General features: G+C 44.3%; 2 protein-coding genes across 2 annotated transcripts in view; one reads left to right on the forward strand and one right to left on the reverse strand.

Moving 5' to 3' along the window:
- Window positions 1-25,334, forward strand: part of LOC145780346 (E3 ubiquitin-protein ligase HERC2-like) — a 56,945-nt gene that overhangs the window by 26,915 nt on the left and 4,696 nt on the right. Inside the window, exons 40-83 of the mRNA XM_082592048.1 lie at window positions 45-151; window positions 424-568; window positions 835-979; window positions 1,436-1,660; window positions 1,900-2,037; window positions 2,313-2,608; window positions 2,892-3,087; window positions 3,594-3,702; window positions 3,967-4,184; window positions 4,412-4,552; window positions 5,164-5,259; window positions 6,378-6,581; window positions 7,045-7,273; window positions 7,543-7,733; window positions 8,187-8,387; window positions 9,060-9,188; window positions 9,390-9,608; window positions 9,780-9,900; window positions 9,965-10,083; window positions 10,499-10,645; window positions 10,816-11,014; window positions 11,177-11,376; window positions 12,702-12,832; window positions 13,221-13,494; window positions 13,605-13,804; window positions 14,042-14,241; window positions 14,732-14,826; window positions 15,019-15,172; window positions 15,268-15,372; window positions 18,865-18,952; window positions 20,397-20,623; window positions 20,878-21,021; window positions 21,151-21,251; window positions 21,495-21,648; window positions 21,732-21,852; window positions 22,017-22,215; window positions 22,397-22,504; window positions 22,577-22,683; window positions 22,761-22,938; window positions 23,103-23,251; window positions 23,696-23,806; window positions 24,080-24,257; window positions 24,333-24,588; window positions 25,108-25,304. Coding sequence (XP_082448174.1) covers window positions 45-151; window positions 424-568; window positions 835-979; window positions 1,436-1,660; window positions 1,900-2,037; window positions 2,313-2,608; window positions 2,892-3,087; window positions 3,594-3,702; window positions 3,967-4,184; window positions 4,412-4,552; window positions 5,164-5,259; window positions 6,378-6,581; window positions 7,045-7,273; window positions 7,543-7,733; window positions 8,187-8,387; window positions 9,060-9,188; window positions 9,390-9,608; window positions 9,780-9,900; window positions 9,965-10,083; window positions 10,499-10,645; window positions 10,816-11,014; window positions 11,177-11,376; window positions 12,702-12,832; window positions 13,221-13,494; window positions 13,605-13,804; window positions 14,042-14,241; window positions 14,732-14,826; window positions 15,019-15,172; window positions 15,268-15,372; window positions 18,865-18,952; window positions 20,397-20,623; window positions 20,878-21,021; window positions 21,151-21,251; window positions 21,495-21,648; window positions 21,732-21,852; window positions 22,017-22,215; window positions 22,397-22,504; window positions 22,577-22,683; window positions 22,761-22,938; window positions 23,103-23,251; window positions 23,696-23,806; window positions 24,080-24,257; window positions 24,333-24,588; window positions 25,108-25,304 — 7,252 coding nt within the window. The remainder of the gene's footprint in view (window positions 1-44; window positions 152-423; window positions 569-834; window positions 980-1,435; window positions 1,661-1,899; window positions 2,038-2,312; window positions 2,609-2,891; window positions 3,088-3,593; window positions 3,703-3,966; window positions 4,185-4,411; window positions 4,553-5,163; window positions 5,260-6,377; window positions 6,582-7,044; window positions 7,274-7,542; window positions 7,734-8,186; window positions 8,388-9,059; window positions 9,189-9,389; window positions 9,609-9,779; window positions 9,901-9,964; window positions 10,084-10,498; window positions 10,646-10,815; window positions 11,015-11,176; window positions 11,377-12,701; window positions 12,833-13,220; window positions 13,495-13,604; window positions 13,805-14,041; window positions 14,242-14,731; window positions 14,827-15,018; window positions 15,173-15,267; window positions 15,373-18,864; window positions 18,953-20,396; window positions 20,624-20,877; window positions 21,022-21,150; window positions 21,252-21,494; window positions 21,649-21,731; window positions 21,853-22,016; window positions 22,216-22,396; window positions 22,505-22,576; window positions 22,684-22,760; window positions 22,939-23,102; window positions 23,252-23,695; window positions 23,807-24,079; window positions 24,258-24,332; window positions 24,589-25,107; window positions 25,305-25,334) is intronic.
- On the reverse strand, window positions 5,394-6,280 carry LOC145779634 (uncharacterized; the record flags this gene model as incomplete). The annotated part of the gene is made up of 2 exons (XM_082591270.1): window positions 6,273-6,280; window positions 5,394-6,198 (listed from the first exon to the last, which is right to left on the reverse strand). Coding segments are annotated over exons 1-2 (813 nt in total), but the record flags the coding sequence as incomplete, so codon positions are not given.

Here is a 25,334-nt window from a genome sequence, read left to right on the forward strand (position 1 = left end):
CTTCCGGAAAATAGATTTTTACGTAATTATCTGTTATTTTTCAGAAAACTGCATAGAGTTAGTGGTTGGAAAGACGTCATCAACGCGTTTGTGACATCATCGTTGACATCCCTATCACGCTTGCTGTGTACCAACTGCGCCGGCCAACAAGGTATTGCTTTCCTGTGTTGTCATAAATGAGACTGTATATTATAATGGCAATTGGACCAACAGGTAGGTTTGTTTAATTTTTTACCAAAATCAATTTTTCAGATAAAACTGTGAAAGTGTTCGCATGCCTATCAAGATTTTATTAATCTTTCAAGCGTCGCAACCAACAGACACATATCGTCATTGAACAAAAACTTCCTTTTCATTTCTGGTTGAAGTGTTGGTCTTCTACCAATATTTTGTATTTCCAACTGGTAGTTTTGTTGTCAACAGAAGTGCGGTCATCTCTTGCCGCGCTGTCCTTGATGGCGGGGGTGGACAGGCGGGTTCGTGTTGGGGGATTCGTTACCCACAAGGACAGGGGGCTCGGCCGCGTCTACGCCATCTCATCGGACGGGATTTTGTCAGTCGTCTTTGGGTAACTACTGATCTGTTGCATCTTCTCTGGTTTTCTCTTATTCCACCAGCAAGCTCAGATGGAAGAGGTTGCACAATGCACATCCAACTTCAACAACTTGTTTTGACTGATACAAACAATATTCTGAAAAGAAAACCTTTGTTTATTTGATATGATTGCGCATTTGTCCTGAAAACTTCCATCAAATTAAAGAATCCTCGGTTGTAGTTTGCACCAATGGTTCCCAGTCTTTTTGTCCAACCGTGCCCTTGTTGATGCTTATTCAGGCGTTCCTGCTACCGTGTCTCCCACAAACACATCAAGCCAGTGCTGCCCTCTGGTGGCCACTTCGACGCCTCCCTACTTACTTGGGACGACGAACTGAGGTCATGTTCCGGAGAGCTACTTACACTCGCACTGCGCAGCATACAGGTGGGTGTCTGTGCTTGATAGTCTCAGGGACGTCAAGAAAGATCTTCACTTGATAGTTGCGCGCAGCCGCGTGGAGGCGCAGTTCAGCACTTCATAAGCTCTATACCTCAAATTGGAACCCAAAAAAAAAAAAAAAAAATTGGAACCAAATTCAATATCGTTTTGGCAAAGCCTTTGGTGCGACCTGACAGTAACGAACCCTGGCCACCAACGCATATGTTATAGTTTCATTCGTTGATGTGCGGTTCGTCTTGCTATGACGTCATTAAACAATTCTTTTGTAGATTTACTTGAAACATTTGCTTGTTTCAGAGTGAAAATAATAATCAATCGAACAACGCGCGCCCACTCAACAGTTCGTTATCTGTATCTGGAACTAGTCTATGATTTCATGGTCAACTTATAGCATATGAAGTGTTCCAATGTACTTTCTATTCTGCTCGATGTCACTTTTAGGATGTCGAGTTTGAGATGCAGCAGCGTCACCTTCTGGCTGGTTTATTGAGCGCTCTTCCGCATCTTCTCTATGGACATAAACATCTCCATCGGATCCTAGCCTCATTCAAAGTTAAATTACCTGAAATACCTAACGCGAGACAGGCTCCAAAAGAAGCTCATTCCTCCACTTTTCCTCCTGTTCTCCAGCTCCCGGACATGGATGACAAAGAACGTCAATCGAGCGTAAGCATAATGTGGTTTGTTTTTACCAAAAGAAGGCTTCTTGTCAAGCTTTACCCTGGTACTTTCCTATGCTGTGATATGCTTCAAGCTACCAGCGCAGTCGAGGCCTTCACTTCGTTTGGCATGTCGCTGATATCGTGCAATTTATACACATAAGAACTAATAAGTCGCATGGCCACTTGAAGCTTTTAAGTAGCCATTCTCAACCATCCACCATTGGACATTGTTTCGCATTCCAGACGTTATTTGCTGATGCTGCCCGAGTAAGTGCCAGGTCATCACCTATCAAGCCATGCTTTGGTGAGGAGGAGATCACTGATGCGGCCAACTCTCTTCTGGAAATGCTTGGCAGCTCTTCCTTCAAGGATTACGTAAAGGTCAGTTCTTTCTGTGCATACGCATGATTTTTACAAATACATTTTTTTTTAGAAAAAGTGGTTTTCCACAACGTATTCTTCATACCCAGAGTGTGATCATTTATTGCGAATTTTTGACTACGCTGCTGTGCAGTCGCTATAGTGACGAGTCCGCCAAACTATTGTGTGCACTGCGTCACCGCATTTTGCCGCCACTTTGTGCAGGTGATGATGAGGTTCATCGTGGAAACACTAATTCATTACGTCATGATTGAAGTTTTGCGGTGATTTTGCAGGAAGTCTTCAACTTGATGAAGAATTGTTCATCCAAGCGATCCACTGCCAAGGAGTATCAGCCGATGACGGATGCGAAGGAGGCTCCTTCATCTTCCTCCAAAGTTTCTCATCTTGGGGTTGGACGTCGCTGGCGAATGGGGCGAAACGCCAGGATGGGCCAGTCCTTTCATTCAGTGCAGAACATGATATCTCAGTCAGCTCGTGGATCCAACTCGGAAGCATCGTTTTCTAGCAACCAGTCTCGCTTCCGGAGGAGCATCCATCGTCACCTAAGCATGATGAGGGAAACTGAAAGGTGTGCTCATGTATTGCGGATGCACGGTTTGGTGCGATCGTCTATTGCGCATGCGCGTGCGCGTGTTGGTTGTGGAAGCATCTTCCATTGCCAACAAGCTTGTCGCATCAAGATTGGTATTGAGGAAGGCAAATGTCTTATACATGAATTATATTTGCTCCCTGGTAGCAGTTGACCGGTTCATTGTGTGCATCATGACAATATCCATACAAACTTGATAATTTGTTCCACATGCGTGTGAGGATACCATGAAAGTAACATTTGTTTCAATTGAACTATTCAGGGCGCTCACAGGCTTTATGTTGTCACAATCTGCGTCACCCAGAAGCATCGCCAGTAATTCGTCTACTAGACCGAAGCGGATTCGATCGGCAGAGTCCCAGCAGCTTGTGGAGATGGGCTTCACTATGCGTCACATCCGGAAGGCTTACGAAAACTTTTACAGAGAAGGTGACGTCACGTCCTCCCAGCCACTCGAGGTGGGTAATGTTGTATTGTGGGTATGATTGTTGCTGCTGCAATGTTTCGCGATCGTGAGGTTGAGTTTCAAGCGATATGCTAAGAATGAGATGAAAAGTACCATATTCTTCTTCTTCTCTCGTATTGTCGCTATATGTCAGGGCATCCGTTGGTTAGCCACTGCCTGGTGTCGTCATCGATGGAAATTAGGCCTTCCATACCATGGGGTGGTACCATATTGATTGTTGACTATCAATTTTCATGCGTTTTAGTTGTGTAAAAATATTGTATGATTTCTCTGAGGCTTTTTTTGACATCGTTGTGGTTTTGGAGGGCATGAACACAGCATTGTTTGATTATTGTGTGCGATGATGTTGGCGCCAATATTTGAAAGTGCTTTATTGTATTTGAAACACGCGTGTGGGTTGGCAAGCAAGCTCCATAAGAACTTGGATCTTGGTTAAACAGTCCAGAACATGTGCGTGTCAGCATATTGCAAGTCTTCATGTTGTTACTGATGTTACAGGCGATCATAACTTGGTTGGTGGACAATCCACTGAGTCCAGGGCATGACAGTGATGACGAGTCATTGACTGATGACGATGATGACGACACACAGTCAAACCTGTCCTTGGGTAGGTTGGATTGTTGTCATACCTAGGTCACGTTGAAACATCTTACTGATATTTTCTTGCGTTACCCAATTTTGTCTCTTTGCCATGTGCAGGGTATGTTTGAAAACAATTTTTAGTTATTTAAAAAAGTACCAGTTTCAAAAAAGTTTTTTGTAATATTGTTTTAGGTGTTTGAAAAATCCGTAATTGATTGTTCAAAGTTCATGTTAGTGGTGAGATATAGCCTACAAACACTCCCAGTAAGTGGCAACTTAACCGCTCCAGGTGGCGAGGACCCGGAGAACTGCTTGCAATATGAAATGTCGTCATCCGACAGCGAAAGCTCCACAGAAGGTCCATCGGAAGATGATGGCTCCGATGAGAGCCGCCTTCGGCCCGGTGCGTTCGTGCTAGGGGCCCCAGGAGCCAGCATCGAGCATCGGAAGCGATCCGATTTTGACTCGGACGACGACTACGCGATTTACATCCGGGACAATATACAGGTGCGAGTTAGCCCGACCTCATGGAAAACTTGTTAAGTTGGTTTTACTGTTATCACTATTTTACTTCACCTACGCTATTTACTTTACGAACGTGTTAATGTATTAACAGCTAGTTTTCTCCATTTATTTGTCACTCTCACTACCAACACATGATATTTCAGGACGACAATCTTGCGCTTGTTAATGTCGTTGGGTTTTCGGTTTACCTGCTCTTCAATGTCTTCCAGGTCAGCATGATGGTGCGGTGTCGGCAGACATACGAGGAGGTTGAAGGAGGAGATGTTGGTCAGGTGGTCCGGCTCGACCACGATGGACTGCATGACCTCAATGTACAGGCGACCTGGGCCAACCGCGGAGGGACTTACTGGGTCAGCACGAGTGACTGGGTTCATCAGTTACAAGTTGTGGTCCGATTGTATCGGCTCCTCACCACAATGCGATGTTTACTCTACAAGCACTTGCTTTGCTTTAGCGATGATGATTTAAAAGTGTTTCTGTTCATGTTGGTACCATGGATCACAACTTGAGTTATTTAACCTGCATACCGCTTTCTTCTTCAAATGTAGTTTTTGCTTTTCTCTCCTTTGTTTGAACAACAAGCTGGAGATAGCCTAGAGAATACAGAATAGAGATACATTGTTTGAATTCAGCAGCTCACTTATTGGACCGGCAGTTACTTATGCTGGCTCAGCGACCGAGTAGCTTTACAAGCAACAACAAGTTTTGCATGTAACAGCAGGCGCTGCTCAGCTTTGCATGTTCATCGTGTCACAGAAATGGTTAGTTTTTTCTTTGTGGTTCTGTCTTTCCAGAAGCCAAGTAAGCTTCACCTATAGAAGGCCACATTGCAATTCCCCTCCTCACCATGTTGATTATCAGAAGGTTGAACAGGCGGTGTTGTAACTACGCACCTTGCATCGCCCAGTCACTCTGAATGAACGTTTGTATGTCACATCATTCAACATCTATTTGCTTGCAGGTTCGATATATTCACGTTGAACTACTGGCCGGTACCAATGACATCAGTTCACGACTCCAGGACAAAATACCACAAACAGTTTCTGTTGGCGATAAGGTGGTTAATGGACGTGTTGTCGATAAGGTGGTTAATGGACGTGTTGGCGATAAGGTGGTTAATGGACGTGTTGGCGATAAGGTGGTTAATGGACGTGTTGGCGATAAGGTGGTTAATGGACGTGTTGCCGATAAGGTGGTTAATGGACGTGTTGGCGATAAGGTGGTTAATGGACGTGTTGGCGATAAGGTGGTTAATGAGCGTGTTGGCGATAAGGTGGTTAATGGACGTGTTGCCGATAAGGTGGTTAATGGACGTGTTGGCGATAAGGTGGTTAATGGACGTGTTGCCGATAAGGTGGTTAATGGACGTGTTGGCGATAAGGTGGTTAATTGACGTGTTGCCGATAAGGTGGTTAATGGACGTGTTGGCGATAAGGTGGTTAATGGACGTGTTGGCGATAAGGTGGTTAATGGACGTGTTGCCGATAAGGTGGTTAATGGACGTGTTGGCGATAAGGTGGTTAATGGACGTGTTGGCGATAAGGTGGTTAATGGACGTGTTGGCGATAAGGTGGTTAATGGACGTGTTGGCGATAAGGTGGTTAATGGACGTGTTGGCGATAAGGTGGTTAATGGACGTGTTGGCGATAAGGTGGTTAATGGACGTGTTGGCGATAAGGTGGTTAATGGACGTGTTGGCGAAAAGGTGGTTAATGGACGTGTTGGCGATAAGGTGGTTAATGGACGTGTTGCCGATAAGGTGGTTAATGGACGTGTTGGCGATAAGGTGGTTAATGGACGTGTTGGCGATAAGGTGGTTAATGGACGTGTTGGCGATAAGGTGGTTAATGGACGTGTTGGCGATAAGGTGGTTAATGGACGTGTTGGCGATAAGGTGGTTAATGGACGTGTTGGCGATAAGGTGGTTAATGGACGTGTTGCCGATAAGGTGGTTAATGGACGTGTTGGCGATAAGGTGGTTAATGGACGATATTGACTTGTTTTACATTAATGTGAAAAGAACAAATTAATCTCGTTAGCAAATCTCATTAAATTTCGTTAGGGGGTAACTAAGTCATGTCATTAATCAGCTTTTCCAATCAAACATTTGCAATGTCCACAGCACGTTTAAAATTCCGCTTCCAACAAGGTTCACTAACCGCGCTGTATTGGCAGGTGCGTGTCAAGCCTGGTGTTGCCACCCCTCGTTATAAGTGGGGCTCCGTCACCCACTCCAGTGTTGGAACTGTCACACACTTCTCAGCCAACGGCAAGGACGTGACCGTTGATTTTCCTCAACAAGCTCACTGGACCGGCCTAGTGTCCGAGATGGAGCTCGTTCCTCATCCGCACGATGGCGTCATGTGCAGCAACTGTCAGGTGAACATGCTATTAGGTCTTCCACAGATGGGCCGCATGTTTGCGGTGGATGTGCACTGCGTTCAAATTGTCGCCTTAGAAAGTTGTGAATCGCGAAGATTAATCCACTTTATAGCATGTTGGTTACAAACTGCACCATTGTGAATCAGTATTGTGGAATAAATAATTTGAGGTTCATGTTGCTTTCCCCCAACCAATTGATCTCGTACTGCCAAGTGCCAATTAACGAGACACCAAGTGGCTAGCGTACGCACTACTCAGTGTAGCAACTGGTGTGCTTCAGCTTTTCATTCAATTAACTCCTTTCATCCACTTTTTTACGCTATCTTCGGTTTCTCTCCTACTATGTTTGTTTCACCTCTACCTCTCTGTGGGCATCTGCGCCGTTAACTTCTTTGTTTAAAAGAATGTTTTATTTAAATCAGGTCTCGCACCACCTTCAGCTAATCACTTTCCTACCCAGGTTCAACCTATCCGAGGCTTGCTTTATGTGTGCCAACTGTGCCCCAACTTCAATTCGTGCGCCACATGCTTCCACGCGGCACCTCACGCCACACCACGGCACACCTTCGTGGTATACACGAAGCCTGGTGCCGCTCCAGTCGCCGCGAATCGACTAGGGACGACGTCAACTCGTCGTCGTCGCGCGGGCATCGCGCAGTCCTCGCGCGAACAACAGACTCATGCGCCAGGTGAGCAATGTTTGCTCCTGACCCCTTTTTCGGCTTGTTGCGAGACAACATCTTTCGTGTACACATGGTTGATATTTTGCATAACATAATATGATGAATCAACATTGTTGATGCACAGGGGCATACCAAAGCAATGCGTTTTTTGCTTTTTTTTTCATTCCAAACGCACAATCTCGAGCGCCACGTGGCATTTTGTTCAATTCTATATCAGCCACTGAATCCATCCAGCACGCTGCATTGTTAATCCACAATTGTGACGTCATTTGCAGTGGCGGAAAGTGAAGAAGCAGATTTTGACCGCTCGGTGGCAGGCATGGAAGCGTCATCATCACAACGTCATCTCTCGAACTTGATCGATGGAAGCGACGCGACCTTTTGGCAGTCATCGAACATGACCGGTCTGCACTGGATAATGTTGACCATGCGCCCCGATCGTGCCGTGACATCTCTCAGCTTGCAGGTGGGTCATCCTGGGATGTTGTGCTGATGGCAGATTTGTTCAAGTGATATTTTGCTTCATGCCGGTTGTTTCTATGAAAAGTCATTTTATTTTAACCAATCATCTGTTGCAATAGTTTTGCGCAGCCAAACCCTCTCTGCAAAAGGCCTGAAATGACGCGCTTGATTTCGCTTATTGGCATGACAACCCTCTTTGTGAGGACTTGATATTTGATGACTTTTAAATTTTCTTTTGTTTTTATGTTTGCTGCATCCATCAATGTTGTGTTGCTGACGTAATAGGCAGTCCTTGTCTGAGACGATCATTTGCTGTTATACTTTGTATAGTTTTGAATCGTCGTAAACGGCCGTTGGTCTAACCAAGTGCATCTGTCTTACTCTTACAGGCTTTGGATGTAGTTTATTCAAACATGTTGCTTAATAATATTTGTGACCGATGCATTGTGTTGGTCAGCTTGATCCATCCGATGGTCACTACCTGCCGAGCGTTGTGTCGCTGTCGGTTGGGTCATCGCGCGAACAACTTGCTGAGCAACGTTCTGTCAACGTCCCACGCACTGCCACCAACATTCTCCTGATCAGTGACCAGACTGTGCACCATCGCTACATCCAGATCTACATCCACAAGTGCCATGAGGCTGGCATCAACTGCCGGGTAAGTCCCGGGAGTTGTCAAGATCAGCCAACTCAAGCATTGCGTCATTGTTGAAGCTCGAACACTTGGTTGAGCTACATCGTTTTGATTGTTTAGTTTCCCCTATTTTTGATAGGAAAGCACAAACAAAATAATCAAAATAATTTGTTATCACTTCTAAACTCCGGTCAGAGTTTTGAGCCACCTTGTTCTTTTGTTTTTAAACTATTCTATACAGTGTTGCCAGACGCTGTCAATGAATTCACAGCTGCTGCGTAACTTCTCCAATCGTAACTTCACTTCACCAGCACTTCTTACCGCAAACCGACTGCAAGGTGATCTCTAAAAAGGCCGAGGCCTTTTCCATATGATCTCCGTGCTGTTTTTGCATGATCTCTAAAACAAGGTCTTCACCTTTTAGCTTTTCTGTGCCTGGCTTGTTTCCCGTTACAACTTCCCGAATTCTGGAAATTTTTCCTATTCAAAAATATTTTTCCCAACCTTCTTTTTTCCAAATTGGAGACCAATTTCTCATTTAGCAGCACTGATTTTGTTCCTTAAGTGCCCCTGAATGGAGTTGAAGTTGATCTATTGTTGTTTCCGCATGTCGGTTCTAAACCACCTGCGCTTATAACACATTGCCAGTATTGTGATGCAATAAGTTGGATTGTGTGAGTAAGAGTTGCTTCATAGATTCGTGGCATCCATGTCCAGACGAGGCTGCTGGCCAATCTACAGTCACCAGCTGAGGAGCTTGGATTGGGAGAGGTGTCATATCTTGCTTCCGAATCCGACAACGACGAGAATAATGAAGGAGAGAAGGTGAGCACATTCGTTGATGATGTCAGCCACTGAATTGTCATTTTGCATCATTTCTTCCTCAGTCTGGTGGTAAACTTATCACATGCTAGGGTTGTAAACATCATGCTGAGGTTGTTTTTAGTCTATCAGTCTACTCTATCGTGACAAAGTTATCTTGGGTGAACTCGGGAGATAGTGATAACGTTGTCTATGTTGATGCAGATTGTTCGGAGTTCAAGTAAAATCGCTCACAAGCACTCCAAGAAAGTGAAGGCCACCAACAAGGTCCTGGTCTGGGGTCTCAATGATAAGAACCAACTTGGTGCCATGGAGGGATCTAAATTGAAGGTCCCGGTACTTTCCAAGGACTTGTCGTCTCTTCCTATCGTGCAGATCGCTGGCGGTTCCAAATCTCTGTTCGTCGTCACTAGAAAAGGGAAGGTGAGGATATTCTGCACGACCCTCATATCTACATTACGTCATCCGCTGGTTGAATTTGTTTGCCCAATGCAACCGTCGATGTGCGGAAATTGTTCATTTTGCTCTGCGCTTGCGGTCTATATGGTGGTTAAAAATGTGATGTCACGTGTCATACATTGTTATGTAACACAGGTGTACGCGTGCGGAGAGTCGACCAGCGGGCGACTTGGCGTCGGTCCACGCACCAGCAGCGTGGCCAGGCTGACACAACTTACCTTTCCGTGCGTTATCAAGAAGGTGGCTGTGCACTCAGGTGAGGTGCCGCTGACGTCAATAGTGCTACTAGCTTGGGCATGGATGACGTGTTTGTCTTGCAGGTGGGAAGCATGCCATGGCCCTGACAACAGACGGCCAGGTTTTCTCTTGGGGCGACGGTGAAGAAGGGAAGCTGGGTCATGGGAGTCGTGCTGACTCACTGACCCCGCGGAAGATGGAGGTAGAGTCAGTTATAGTCTGCTTGTGTGTTACCAGCATAGCCAGCATGCTTTGCGGGGTGCGTATCAGATCGAATTTGTGCTAAAACAAGAAGAAAACTTTGTTTAATAAGTTTTTGTGTAGAACTTCAAAGTGGTGTCGGCTGCATAGCCGAGTGGTGAGAACACTGGAACGGCAATCGAAAGGGCGCCGGTTCGACACCACTCAAGAGCATGCGGCGGTGTCTGTGGCAGGACACTTGAAGGCATGCCTGAAGGTGGACACGAAGACTGGCTTCCTTGCCTTCCCGTTCACTTAATCTAAATCTTCAACCACCGGGTGTAAGCCTGGATACGACAAACAAAAAAGTGAAACTGTTACTTTCTCTATGTTGTATCTAAGATGTCATGACAATGTGGTGACCTATTCTTGCGCAGACATTCCCTGAGAAGGTAAAGGACATCGCGTGCGGGGGAAGCCACAGTGCCGCCATTGGAGCGTCAGGGATTCTGTACACCTGGGGCCACGGCACGTATGGCAGGCTGGGTCACGGCAGCACTCACACTACTCTGAAGCCAAAGCAGGTCAGTGTGGCGAGGTTGCTTTTTCCATTAATTCCGTCCGTCACCCCCACAGTAAGGATAGGCACTTGGTTGCCGTGTACCTCTTTCAATCTCGAAGTCTGATATTCTTTATATTGAGCATGTAATTGTTTTCTTACGTGAGCTCTGTCTACTCTGCCTTTCGATTGCAGGTACAAGCCTTGAGCGGGCGGCCTGTGGTCCAGGTATCTTGTGGTAGTCGAGACGCACAGACGCTCTGCCTCACCGAAGATGGACAGGTCTTTTCCTGGGGCGATGGTGACTTCGGCAAGCTTGGGAGAGGGGGCAGCGAGGGGTGCTCAGTGCCGAAAGTCATAGAGCGATTGAACGGACAGAACATCGTCAGAATAGGTAGAGTATGAGTGGTTGACGCTAAGATTGCTACTCTACAAACAACTTGCACCAATCATCTTGGTCACATGTTTGCAGTTCTTATTAGTTTGCTCATGACAACGGTAGATTTGCTACGTCACGTGTATTTTTCTACATTTTTCAACCACTTGTTTCCTTCAGAGTGCGGGGCGCAGTTTTCTGTAGCCCTTTCTAAGTCGGGCCTGGTGTGGACTTGGGGCAAGGGTGATTACTACCGGCTTGGCCATGACTCAGACACACATGTTCGGCGCCCTCAAGTGGTGGAACAATTACGGGAATGGAAGATTGTAGATGTCGCTGTTGGAGCCTTGCATTGCCTAGCTGTAACTGATACTGGCCATGTACGTATAGTGTGTGTTTGTGAATTTTACAAGTGTGGTAGAGACATTGTTCTGTTGAACAATATCGAAACGAAATCAAGCAACACAACATTGTTGTGATACCAAAAGTTTTATGATACAAATAGAAATAACAGATGCGAACGTTTTCGGCTTTACATTCAGTCGTTGTCAAGCATTCTATAAAGCTGATGTACATTGAACTGAAATAAAATGCAAGACAGTAGATATGCAACAAACTGATAGAGGATTACGTGTCGGTGTAAGTGAGTATCAACAAAGTGAAGTTCATTGTCGAAATTGTGCTGTGAATGAAACTTTGCTTGTAATTTGCCATTGAAATCTAGGTCTCCCTGTCACGTGTGTCCGAACGTCGTGTGTACGTTCACTTGTATTGTGTACTTGTACGTTCATTTGTATTGTGTACTAGTACGTTCATTTGTATTGTGTACTTGTACGTTCATTTGTATTGTGTACTTGTACGTTCACTTGTATTGTGTACTTGTACGTTCATTTGTATAGTGTACTTGTACGTTCATTTGTATTGAGTACTTGTACGTTCACTTGTATTGTGTACTTGTACGTTCATTTGTATTGTGTACTAGTACGTTCATTTGTATTGTGTACTTGTACGTTCATTTGTATTGTGTACTTGTACGTTCACTTGTATTGTGTACTTGTACGTTCATTTGTATAGTGTACTTGTACGTTCATTTGTATTGTGTACTAGTACGTTCATTTGTATTGTGTACTTGTACGTTCATTTGTATAGTGTACTAATACGTTCATTTGTATTGAGTACTTGTACGTTCATTTGTATAGTATACTTGTACGTTCATTTGTATTGTGTACTAGTACGTTCATTTGTATGTGTACGTTCACGTGTATACATTGGTACAACTTGATTAATGCGCTGAAAAAGTGCTAATGAAACTTTCATGCTGTATTGCCAACCGCACACAGGAAACATTTATCGGCGTGTGATGAGAGTGTTTGTGAACGCATTCCTGAAATCGATACAAAAGAAGGAGTCTCTGTTGCACGTATATGAACGTGCGTGCGGTCTCCCGTTTCGTGATTATTGTTCTCACATTTTACTATTTCAGTGAATAGTAAATCAGTTTTTCGGATATTGGAAACGGAGTAGACGTGTTTCTTCAGCTTTTACTTGTATGTTTTCTTCACTTACATGTTGAATGCCGTGTGGTTGCTTGGCTTTGTTTGCTTGTGAGTTATCGTCATTTGAACCCGCACAATGTCCCTCCCACCCAGCTCATGCAGGGATGACGTTTATAGAGTGAATTGTTAATGACGTCACATCTGCGCAGGTGTATGCTTGGGGGGACAACGACCATGGACAGCAAGGAAATGGTGAAACAGTGGTCAATAAAGCGCCATCTCTCGTCAAAGGTCTCGAAGGAATTCACATCACTCGTGTCGCATGCGGGTCCAGCCACAGGTTGGTGCACGACGCTGGTAAATTACAACACATGGCAATGAAAGAACTTTTATCCTTTCTGCAAGAAGTTTAAGAATTCTTTCGAATCTTTATCACCCATTTTCTTCAAAATACATGGCATCAACATTCGCTTGTTAGTAGGTTTTCCCCCGTCCCCTGCACAAATTACTCGATATATCAATATGCATCTGCGTGTATGAGTAATAAACACAACGTGAATAATGTAACATGGTTCAAGTATCCAATATAATGGTGGTAACATTCTTACCGTATGTCAAGCTGAAGTGATAAAAGACATTCTTGTTCAGATGCGGATTAACCAGAGTTCTAGAAATTATTCTAAACCAGTTTTCATAGACCTACGTCATAAAGCATTGTTTGCTTTCAGTGTGGCTTGGTCAGAAAACGAAGGAAGCAGCTCGAACTGCTTCGATCCCATTCAGTTCGACGATTCATCGCATTCGGGTAGTTTGCCTTCCTTTAAGAAACCCCCGATTTCCAAACCCAATCACCTTACACCCACACACTCGGTGATGTTAAGAACTCCACCCATCCTTCCAAAGGATTCGGGTCAAAGGTCATCATTGGCGAGTATTGTTTTGTCTTCAATCGGTCGCGCCGATCCGCACCGATTGCTCGACACTCTGCTCAATGCCCTGCAGGTGAGAGCCAACTTAGTGATCTTTCAAATCATCGCCTGACGGAGCAGTTTTGTATCATTCCATGTTACTTGCTGGAGACCGACCTATAGTAGCCGCTTCATATGTTTCAGGTGTATGTGGCCAGGTCTCTTGTCAGTTATGCGTTAGCTCCTCCGACACAACTTTCGATTTGTAAAGAGACGTTTCTTCATGGATCGTTGGCTTTACCAGAAAGTGATTCAGAAGAGGACCACCAGAGAGCGGAAGTGGTTGCTCAGCGGATCGACGATCCCGATGTTCCATCTTGTAGCCGTGAACAACCTCGTATTGGGTAGCTATCAAGTCTTTTTCGGCTATTCTGACAAACTGGACATACCGAAAATGCAAATTGCAGAATAATGTTTAATAGAGCACAATGTGACCTCATCATTCGTTGTAGCTGTTCTACAAACATTGGAAACTTAGCGTCGTCACCGCAATTTCTTCTGTACATCTCATGCGGCCGCAGTTGGTTTAATCTCGACTTCTTGTTTCTTTTGTCACAAATAACTGATATTATTGCTTGCAGTTCCGTCCCCGCTCCTTCTGACCACGCTGTGTCCTCTCTCATCGCTGAGGTGGTCGCTTCTTCCGAGGACATCGCTTTCCCGAATCTTATGGAGAGCAAAGAATCCATGGATAAAGATACTTTGGCTCCTAGTCCGTCCACTGTGGATTATGAGAAGATGATGTTTTTGTTGGATGCTGGCAACATCCGCACACTGCTCAGTGAGTAATTGTGTGTGGCTGGTTTGTATTGTAGTCATCATTGAATATTGTAATGAAGACATGAAAGTTGCTGAATTGAGTTGAGCTGCAAACATGAAACACAGAGTAGCCCCCCTGCTTAACAATGCTGCAAACTAAAGTAGTCTGACAGTGGTGCTCAAACAATGTGTCTTGTGTAACGCTCATCAATAAGTTGCGGTGAGAATTCGCTTTTTGTTATCAATTGTTTTTGGGTGGAACAAAATAAAATGGGTAAAAGTTTCATTTTTGAATTTTTCAAAAACTTAAAACTATGATTGAATGGTTAAATATTCCAGTCATGATGTGTACCAAATTATAGAATTTTAACTTTTATAAAATTACAAGTGTTGTCATTTTCTCCACCCATTAACTAAGCCTCATCCAATCAATGAATTCATTTGTTTCCACAAGCAGGTGCTTTTCAAATTGTCAGACGCTAACTTTACAGCAACTTCTCTGAAACTTTCAGGTCTCCACAAGTTGGCGATCTCTGACCGACTCCCTGCTGGGAGCAGCAACATCTTTATCAAGTCATTGAGGGGGATGACAAAGTCCACACAAAACGTAAGTAGTAAGCAAAACGTAGCAATAAGCATGGCTGTGTCAGATGTGCTGTTCTCAACCTATTCCATGGAGCGTGAATTTGCTGGGTGAGATTTGTTTCCCGTCGAAAGGGTTGCCAGTCGGTTGATTTACTCAATTAAACGCTGGATTTCCAATCTCCTCTGCATTGACATTATGATGTCATGATTACAGATTTCCTCCGTTCTCCGCGTTGGATACTTCGACGAGCTCCAACAAATCGTCACTTCTAGTAGCATCACATCTGAGGTCATGCATCCAGTCGTGCAGGAAAGCCCCCATCCTTACCCCGATGACGTCACTTTGGAAGGTTGCGTCAAAATACCAGGTTGGTCGTATGTTTGTCGACGTCCATTCACCAGATGAGTGGCTCATGGTGCCATATTGTTGAAACATGCCAAGACTGACCTTTGCTGTGCGCAGGCGCCGATGGAATCCGCGTTGTGTTTGATCGATGTTGCTCCACCGAGCGGTCGCATGATACCTTGACGCTGTTCGATGGAGGGCAGGTGTTCGCAACTTTGTCGGGTACGTCAGGTTACAGCTGAATCCAACCACGATCAATGGTGAAGCCTCACCACGTGTTGCTCTTTCATATCATTCACGCACAGGTCTCCCACTATTCACACGGCAACTTTACAGTTTGTGGTAACAGAGTTCACGTAATGCGAAAAATTTCTTGGTTTTTTGTGCATTAAGAAATCTTCAACTTGTTGCAAGCTCATCCATCACAACGAAAAACAATATATACCAAACATAGCAAACGTCTAGAAAATGGTAGAAGCGACAAAACGCATACATCATAACGTGCATGATGCCAAGGCAGGACAATCAGTTTAAAACAGTGGTTCTTAACCGGGGGGGCGTGAAGCATCTCTCAGGGGGGGGCACGAGCTCTACAACAATTGCATTAATGTCCTAGGACCTATGCTGTTCGTCATATTTTATATTGTATTCAGTAATTCTTGCTTTATTAGTTAGACCAGAACTTTGCAAAACTATTTTGCGCTGAACTCCTTCAGATTTATCAAATTTTCTTGACGCTGCTTCATTTTTACTTTTCTAGGGCTGAGAGTTAAAGGAGACTTACGTAGTTCACTCTCTGGAGTTAAACCTCGCATTAAAAATATAGTCGCTAAGAAGCAGTGTCAAGTATCTCACTGATGTGTACAATGAATAGACTAAAATGCAATTTTTTTTAGTATGATACTTATTTAAAATCTAGAGGGGCGCAAGCACATGACCATTATTGAAGGGGGGCTTGATAGAAAAAAGGTTAAGAACCACTGGTTTAAAATATGGCACGGTTCGTACAAAGAAAAACAATTTTTAACAAAACGACGATATAGAGAATAGACTCTACAACTACATTCTACAAATTTCAAACTACAGCCTTCAAAAAACCAGGCCATCGAATCACCCTTAACTTGCTTTTCGTTGAAAAACTATCTTCAGTATTTGACAACCTGGCTTTAATATACAGTATAGCCTATAATCATTCTTTATCACAAACATACATGGAAAATCAGCAGAGCCCTATTGGCATATGCATTTCGCTCTAACTGTAGAGCATCAGTAGTGCTTAAAAAGCAAACATAAGAAAGCAATATCTAAAAACTGTCACTAAATAAATACATGAATCTGCAGTAGCCTAAGATACTGGCCAAGACTAACTGGTAGAATACTGCGTAAATATTTACAGGCTGCGTAAAATATTTATAGGCAAATTTAAACTAAACTACACGAACCTAACTACTGTGACAAAATAATGATGACAATGCGCAAGAGCAAACCAAGGTTGATGAGAGTCGAATGGCTAAAGCAATACGTACAAAATGAAACTGTGTGAAAATAGCATGTCAAAATAAAACTAAGTGACAGAACATGGCAAAAACAATGGGTCCATGACCTAAGTGTTAAGTGCAAATCAATAAGATAGCGTAGCGACAAATTCACAATGAAATGAAGCTGGAAAAGCAGGACCAGCGAACCGAAACCTCTACTTAACAAGAAGCAAAATCATTCTCTTGATGTTAATCGAAGGTTTGATCAGTGAAACCCATTTATCTTCGCACATGTCCAAATCTGCAACGGGTGGCTTTTCAACAAATGTTACTGTGAAACAGTCTGCAATAGATGGTTTTTTATTTATGTACAAGAGTGGCGGGAGGCGTAATGTTTGAGTAATGCCACCTTATCACCCCCCGGACTGGTGTCAAAAGTGTTCCATGCAGACCTATGGCCGGACCACCTGGTAGAAAATCGATTGGAGGTTTGGCCAACATATTGTTCCGAGCAAAGTTTGCAGGAGGCAACATATATCCCGTAGTCGCTACAATTAAAATCTTGCGTAGTTTGATTACACTATTCCTAGATTGTATTACCCGGGTCCAAGGAACCATATTTTTATTGTGGTTCCGGAAGTTACCGCACAAAGCACAATGTCCACATGGTTCATAACAGCCGACTATGTTTTGAAGATTGTCCGAAAGTGCAATGGAACGGTAGTTGGTCAGGGTGTTGCCAAGAGTGTGAGGTCTTTTATAAACAATGCATGCTGTCGGTTGTAGGGCCTTTTCTTTGGCAGTAAGTTTCATGGTGGTGGAAAATGAAGAAGCCCAAATTGTGCGTTTATTGGTAGTTTTGTGATTCTTGGGGCCAAACCGTTCCTTCCAATTTTTTGCTAATGTAGTGCTGCGTTCTACCATGTCCTGTTTAAAACCAGAAAAATTACATTTATTCTGTAGTCTTCGTAAAGAGTTGAAAAAATAAGAATAAATGTAATTTTATTACTCAAACATTACGCCTCCCGCCACTCTTTGTACATAAATAAAAAACCATCTATTGCAGACTGTTTCACAGTAACATTTGTTGAAAAGCCACCCGTTGCAGATTTGGACATGTGCGAAGATAAATGGGCTTCACTGATCAAACCTTCGATTAACATCAAGAGAATGATTTTGCTTCTTGTTAAGTAGAGGTTTCAGTTCGCTGGTCCTGCTTTTCCAGCTTCATTTCATTGTGAATTTATCGCTACGCTATCTTATTGATTTGCACTTAACACTTAGGTCATGGACCCATTGTTTTTGCCATGTTCTGTCACTTAGTTTTATTTTGACATGCTATTTTCACACAGTTTCATTTTGTACGTATTGCTTTAGCCATTCGACTCTCATCAACCTTGGTTTGCTCTTGCGCATTGTCATCATTATTTTGTCACAGTAGTTAGGTTCGTGTAGTTTAGTTTAAATTTGCCTATAAATATTTTACGCAGCCTGTAAATATTTACGCAGTATTCTACCAGTTAGTCTTGGCCAGCATCTTAGGCTACTGCAGATTCATGTATTTATTTAGTGACAGTTTTTAGATAATGCTTTCTTATGTTTGCTTTTTAAGCACTAATGATGCTCTACAGTTAGAGCGAAATGCATATGCCAATAGGGCTCTGCTGATTTTCCATGTATTTTTGTAATAAAGAATGATAAACTGATACTTGATGGAGAATCGCTGGCCTGCTGCTTCTTAATCAGGAGATCCCCTAGCCTATCCTTAATGGAAATCAATATATGTATGCACAAGTATATAATATGGAACTAACTTAGGACAACCAGCTCTCGAAATTTGAAATGTTCTGCAGCTCCTGGCACTCTGGAATTTACCGCTCCAGCGCAGAAGTAGGCTTTGTCACTTAGTCAGCCAATCAAGATTGCGTCTGAGCTTTGCAACAAACTTTAAAGATGGCGGCGACAAACTTCGGTTTCACGTGCTGCATGGTGATTGGCTGGCGCTTGTAACAAATCTTTACTTAGAATTTACTCAACTATGAACTTCTAAAACTTTGAAACTGGTTGTCTATTGAGATCAACAACTATAGACTCCAATGCGCGGAAACATCTTTCATGTTCATACCCTAATGTTCATCTTATTACTATAACTTTATTAGACGATATCAGATTCACACTAAATTGAAGCTTGCACTGTCGATATCAACGTCGCTTTATATTGCATCAACGTTTGCAGGTAGAGAATGGGTGAACTGGTCGCAACCACTGGTCCTCCCTAAGAATGAGGTTCGATGGAAGTTCAAGAGCGACGGATCCGTCAACGGGTAAGTTGCTACTTTATACTTTGCTGACCTCTAGTGTCGTCTGAAGCGGCTGATTTCAGTGACGTAATCGATGCATGTTTATGAACTCATCTTTTCAAATTCATTTTCGTGCCAGTTGGCTTCCACAATAACACTGCACTACATCCTGGTCGTGCTGTGTATTGCGTCATTTCTTCTGTCAACCATATATTTTAATGAATGTGATGCTTGGAGTCTTACATGTCGCCTCTTTCTATCAATGCGTGGCCATCTACTAACTCAGGTGCACGCCTTCAAATTTGACTGGAGGCTGGCGTGTTGATAGCAGTTGCTGATGCAAGTTGCTATAGTCTGTGTAGTATAGCTGATAAAAAGAAAATAGTCTCTATATATATTTCGTGCAATTTGGAGTTGCCTTGTGCTGCTATTACCATACAAATTACTGCTTTATGCTTTATTACTGCTTTACTTATTACTGCTTTATTACTGGATGCTTAAAACCAACACCACAGCAATACCTTCCAGTGCTGTCAGGTATCCTACCCGCTAATGTACGCAGAGAAGCGATGGTGTCTTCGTTGGTAAATAAAGCCTGTGCTGATCCGAACCACATACTACACGATTGCGTATCCACTCCCTATGTCCCAATCATACAACGCCTACCATCACGGCGCCCTTTTGTAAGGCATGCTGCAAAACTCCAGCTCGCTGATTTCAGCACGTCAGATGCCTTGTCCGAGGAATTGAGCACTGTGCCAAAAATAAAGTCTCGCCTCGTTCTATTCGATGTCTCTCCTGCCTCTTCACTCCCACTTGGTTCTGAACTTCAGAGAAGGGAGTGGGTGACACTGAACCGAATAAGAACGGGAGTTGGCCGCTTCAATGCTTGCTTGACACGCTGGGGCATAAGGGACTCTGCTGCTTGTCAGTGCGGTGCGACGGAGCAAACAGCTAACCACATCATCTTTGGGTGTCCCATCTATTCCCCTCCCAATGGAATAACAGGCCTCCGCACACTTGACGATCTGACGAAAAGTTGGCTCCAAGTCCTTCCATTCGGCTGACCACAAACTTTCTGCTTCATACGAACGACGAACATACAAATATTGAACTAGATCTTGACATTTGTGTTGGAAGCTCATGGGGAGTCTGATAATTAACATGTAAAGGTTTTGCCACTTTTCGAAAGTAAACCAGAAGTTTCACAGCGATATGAAATTCCATAGTCGCACTTGGAAGTTGTTTTCTCAGCACTTTCACTTCAAAGAATTACAAAGTACATTTATGTTAAAGGTTGAAATCAAATTATATCACCCTCCACCTCCAATCATTATTAGGTTTGCAAGTTGGCAAGGTCTTTGTATATAGGTTTCTGTGTATTAATGTTTATGAAGAAGAACAAGAGTTGTCCGTGCCACTGTGCTCCACTATTCGCAAGTCTGTTCTAATGAAACTATCAACATAGGTGGGGATGGAAGTTCACGGCACACCCTGTTGCCCCCGCATCGAAGCAACAAGGCGACGGGATTGCGAGGATGAGCGATCGTCGCGTGCAAAACCATCCCATGTTCAACTTCATGGCTGATCTCTTTGAGATTTATCGTCAATCGAAGGATCTTGGTGCTTCGGATGTTGACGCCATGCAGAAGACACTGCATCACTTTTCGACATGTCTTCACTTCCATTCGCTCGGTAAGTGCCGGGGGTTTGAATAATCAGCATCTGTATATGTCATAGTTATCTTGCGTGCCGGGTTAGTTACGATAATTTGTTGTTGCCTGGCAACAACATCGTAACCGCTATAATCTCTGATGAGTTCCATGTAGGTTGTAATTGATTTGGCCTGTACTCGACAAGCTGCAACTCAAACATAAGCTTCCCTGAGGGCAGGCAGGTTGCTCTCTATTGGCACTAGTGCCTATTTCAATCAAGTGTCTTTGTTTCAGCGCTCGAGTATCGCATATGGTTGCTACGGCAACTTCGATGGATCCACAAGACACTGAACGAAGTCTCCTCCTCACCACTGGACGGTCCTAACCGGTTTTCTGGTGGCGTGAAAGCAACTTCTTCCCAGCGTCCTCCGGAATCAAGTGAGTTTTCCTGCATGACTTGATGGTCTCGTCCCACCGAAGATGTCGAAGGATAAGTTGTGTAGTAATTACGTGAATTAACTTTCTTATGTTATTAACATTTAGTTAATGAATCTTTCATCCTACAAGGTTTGTGCCAAATCTACCTTCATATGTTGGAAAAGCAACTGGACTACGAAGAGCCTCGAGTCCGCGGCGGCAAGCAACTTCTTTATAGCTCGTTCCTGATGGTGAGGAGTTGCTTGCGTGATGTTAGATAGTTTGTTGTTGACTGGTACATTGCAAACCAGAAACATTTCAATCTAACGCTTTTGTACCCCTGTTGTTATTTGAAGCTCGGTTTATTTCAGTGTTGGTATTTGTTGAGACCGACGGAAATAAAAAGCTAGTTATCATTTCAACATCTTGTGATCGTCTAGGACTTCTGAAGAACGCAAGAAATTGATTTATATTGACAACAAGTTGTTGTTCAGGAATTGTCCGCTTTGTGTTGCGATCTTGAGCTTGATGAGGTGTTGCTTGATCGTGAGAGCAACCTCCCGCCATTCCAACATTACTGTCTTGCTGCACGCACTGTCCGCCTCTTCCTAGCAGCTCAGCCGTTTCCTTCAGCTTTCTTGCAGGTTTGTTTTCATCAGTTCTAAAAACTGCTTGTGCTCGAGTCAAGTTCCGCGCGTGACGTCATAATTTTGCTTACTTTGTTTAGAAAGTCAATGCAAAGATTGAGGAGGTGTGTGACGTTGAAGATCATGAAGTCGATTGCACGTCATTCACTGAAAACACGGTTTTCACGCGGCAGATCGACGAGCAGCTAGTCTCCTGGATAAACAAGTAAGTGTCCTGTCACTAGAACAGCTACTGTCCCACGCTGAAGAAGCTCGCTGTCCGTTGCAATGTACAAGGAATCTTGTACCTCCCAAAGTCCATGTTGGTGAGTTTGTTTCAAAGTATCCTCCTCTTCCCATCAACATCCGTCACCAACCTTCATCTTTCAGACGTCCGGATGATTGGTCCCTTTCCTGGATTGGCAGTGGGACCATATTTGGATGGGGGCACAACCACAGAGGGCAACTGGGCGGCCCTGAAGGAGCGAAGGTAAAAATCCCTGTGCCATGTAGTGCTCTAGCAGCATTGAAGCCTTTTCAGCTAGCCGGAGGAGAGCAAACATTATACGCTGTAACTTCTGAAGGAAAGGTGAGCTCTGTGTTCTAGTGCATATCATGTGTTGACGTTTTGTTATTTACGGACATACTGTAAGTTTAATAGTTTTTGAATGATTGAGTTGATGCTGTGTCATACAAAGTTAAACACCATGCTGATGCAACCATTAGTTGAGTTTGATCTGTCTGGTGTTACTAAGGATGGTTTGTTTTAGGTTTATGCGACCGGATATGGCGCGGGGGGAAGACTTGGCATTGGAAGTAACGATTCGGTTGCCATGCCGACCCTGCTCGAGTCGATACAACATGTTCGCATATCGAAGGTTGGTGCCAGGCATTCCAGAGCAACCGGTGACGTCACTTCACGTTGATAATCTTTCTATGAACGATTGCAGGTGTCAGTTAACTCGGGAGGAAAGCACATCCTTGCCGTGTCAGATGGTGGAGATGTGTATAGCTGGGGCGAGGGAGTTGATGGGAAACTAGGCCATGGCAACAGAACGTGAGTATCTCTTCAACCAAATCTACTTTCGTGAAGTCGCCATTTTTCATATTTGCATTTTTTTATATTATCTTCAGTTCGTTGGACCACCCACGCGTCATCGAGAGCTTACGAGGAGAACATATCGTGGAAGTAGCGGCAGGGGGGTCGCATAGCGCGGCCTGTTCCTCCACCGGCTTGTTGTTCACCTGGGGGAAGGGAAGGTACGGAAGACTCGGCCACAAGGACAGCGAGGACCAACTGACGCCCAAACTGGCAAGTTCATTGTTTGCGCTGAGGATTTTGTGAAAATATTCGTTTCCCGGAAGTGACGTTGCATTTGCGGAGGAAGTTGCCAAACAGGCGCACAATATAGTCACGACTATGCAGAGCCGATATCGCGACTGAAAAGTCATTTTATCACCTACTTGTCGTCACAGGTGGAAACCGTGGATCACGTGATCGATGTGGCGTGTGGGAGCGGTGACGCGCAGACACTCTGCATCACAGGAGCCCCCGGCATTCCCAACGTAGTGTGGTCTTGGGGGGATGGGGATTATGGAAAGCTTGGACGGGGTGGAAGTGATGGGTAACGTTATTGCAATTTGTTGAAGACAATTTAGTTGCAACAATAAACCTCAGCGATCAAACATAAAGGGGGATTGTTATTGTGAAAAGATCAATAAACATCCGGGATATTTAAAGAAGTGGATTATCGATGTTTCAAGGCGTTCGCCATCTGGAGGCACGGAGGCACCACCCAGCGGGTTGAGCAAGGCACACCAGTGCCTGGTGACCTACAAGTTTATCTTTAAAGCATTTTTACTTCGCTTGTATGCGCGCCTACGTCACCCGGTTGGAGCCACTCTTCACAGATCGTTGTGGAGTAGCAGAAAGTCCTAACATGTAGAACGACACCGGTCATGGATTTGTACATTTGTGCAACGTTTATTTTGCATTGTGGTTGCAGATGCTTAAATTAACCACAAATTTGTCCATTATTTGTTGATGATGAAAATTTGTTAATGTCCAGATGCAAAGTTCCTCTCATCGTCGACACGTTGGTAGGGAAGGACATCATCAAGGTGGCTTGTGGAAGCCAGTTCTCTCTGGCGCTGTCGCGCTCAGGCCGCGTCTACACATGGTAGGCTGCTTGGCGCAGAACCGTCGATATGACGACGCTATCAACGTAGAGGTCAAAAGTATTTGTACAACCAGCTCAATATGTTTTCAATCCTGAGCACGGGCTGTTTGCTTTCCCGGCAGTGGTTGCAGTGTTTAATTAAATAGAAGATGATTAAAAGAAAAAAAAACATAAATTATATTTGGAGTGAAGTGAACTCGTGTTTTGTGTGACATACATCTCTCCATAGAGTGTCCACCTATTCAGAGCTTGCTAGCAACTAGTTGTGCGCAGGGGCAAAGGAGATTACTATCGGCTTGGTCATGGTACCGATGAACACGTGCGTCGCCCCAAGATGGTGGAGTCGCTAAAGAACAAGAGGGTCTGCGAGGTCTCTGTGGGATCGCTCCATTGCATCGTGTGCACAGACGACGGGAAGGTCTATACCTGGGGCGACAACGACGAAGGACAGGTGCGATTGTGACGTCACACACCATTGTGACATTTCGCTTGTGCTCGTCTTCTTGAGCTCGATGTGTTCGTTTAGATCGGCGATGGCACGACGCAAGCCTCGCAAGTGCCCACTCTAGTGCGCGCCCTGCAGGGGTACCACCTATCAAAGGTCGCCTGCGGATCGGCCCACACCATCGTCTGGTCTCTACCGTCCAAGTCGGCCGACGCCAAAATGCGTCGTCGTGCCTACGCGAAGCTTCCATCGTTCATCCCGCTGGAGTACAACCTCCTCCAGAGCTTCTCGATGCAGGCGCTCAGAAACCGACTCGTGCTCTTGCAGCAGTTTTCAGGTGACTTCTCTATGTAACCTCCTAAGTGATTCCTATGTTGAATGCACCTTCATTTGTGTTTAACTTAAACTTGAAATCTACACGAGCAAGTTTGTAAACCTCATGGGGGTCTATATCGGCCGATCGAATTTTGTTTTCTCACATTCAGTATCGCTAGTTGAAATAAAACCTTGATTTTTATCGGCATCTTACGTATAATGCTTCACTTCATTGGCTGTTTGTTGATTTCTACAACTTCCTCCGTCTTGCAGGCGAATATATTTTCCTGGGTGGCTACAATGATAAACTCAATGTAATGTGGTCATTGTTTGTATTTGTGCAAAAACACTCCTGCTCATGAAATTGCATTGTTTAAAGAATGTTACATTCGCTGCCTTTCCTGGCGCCAGTCTTTTCTGGATGCCTTTTTCTGCCTTTTCTGGTTTACGAACAACGTCACAGTTCTGTGATGTTCCATACAACATCTTTACATGCCGCTGCGATCTAGTCTCATGGATAACCGACATTTCAATCGTACAGATGTCTTTCTCCTGGCTCTTCCTTTCTTCCCTCTCAAGCCGAGCAGTGATGTGCTCCACGAGGATTCAGATGCTCTGGATGAGCTACGATCCGTCCTTGTCAACTCCGGGAAGGAATGCATCTTCAAGAAAGTCATCCAGTCCACTATGATCCGTGACAAGCAGCATGGTCCAACCATCGAGCTGAACAGGATCCAAGTGAGTTGCCATGGCATCCCTCCATTGAAT

The sequence above is a fragment of the Aplidium turbinatum genome, chromosome 11, assembly GCF_918807975.1.
Source record: "Aplidium turbinatum chromosome 11, kaAplTurb1.1, whole genome shotgun sequence".
Lineage (NCBI taxonomy): Eukaryota > Metazoa > Chordata > Ascidiacea > Aplousobranchia > Polyclinidae > Aplidium > Aplidium turbinatum.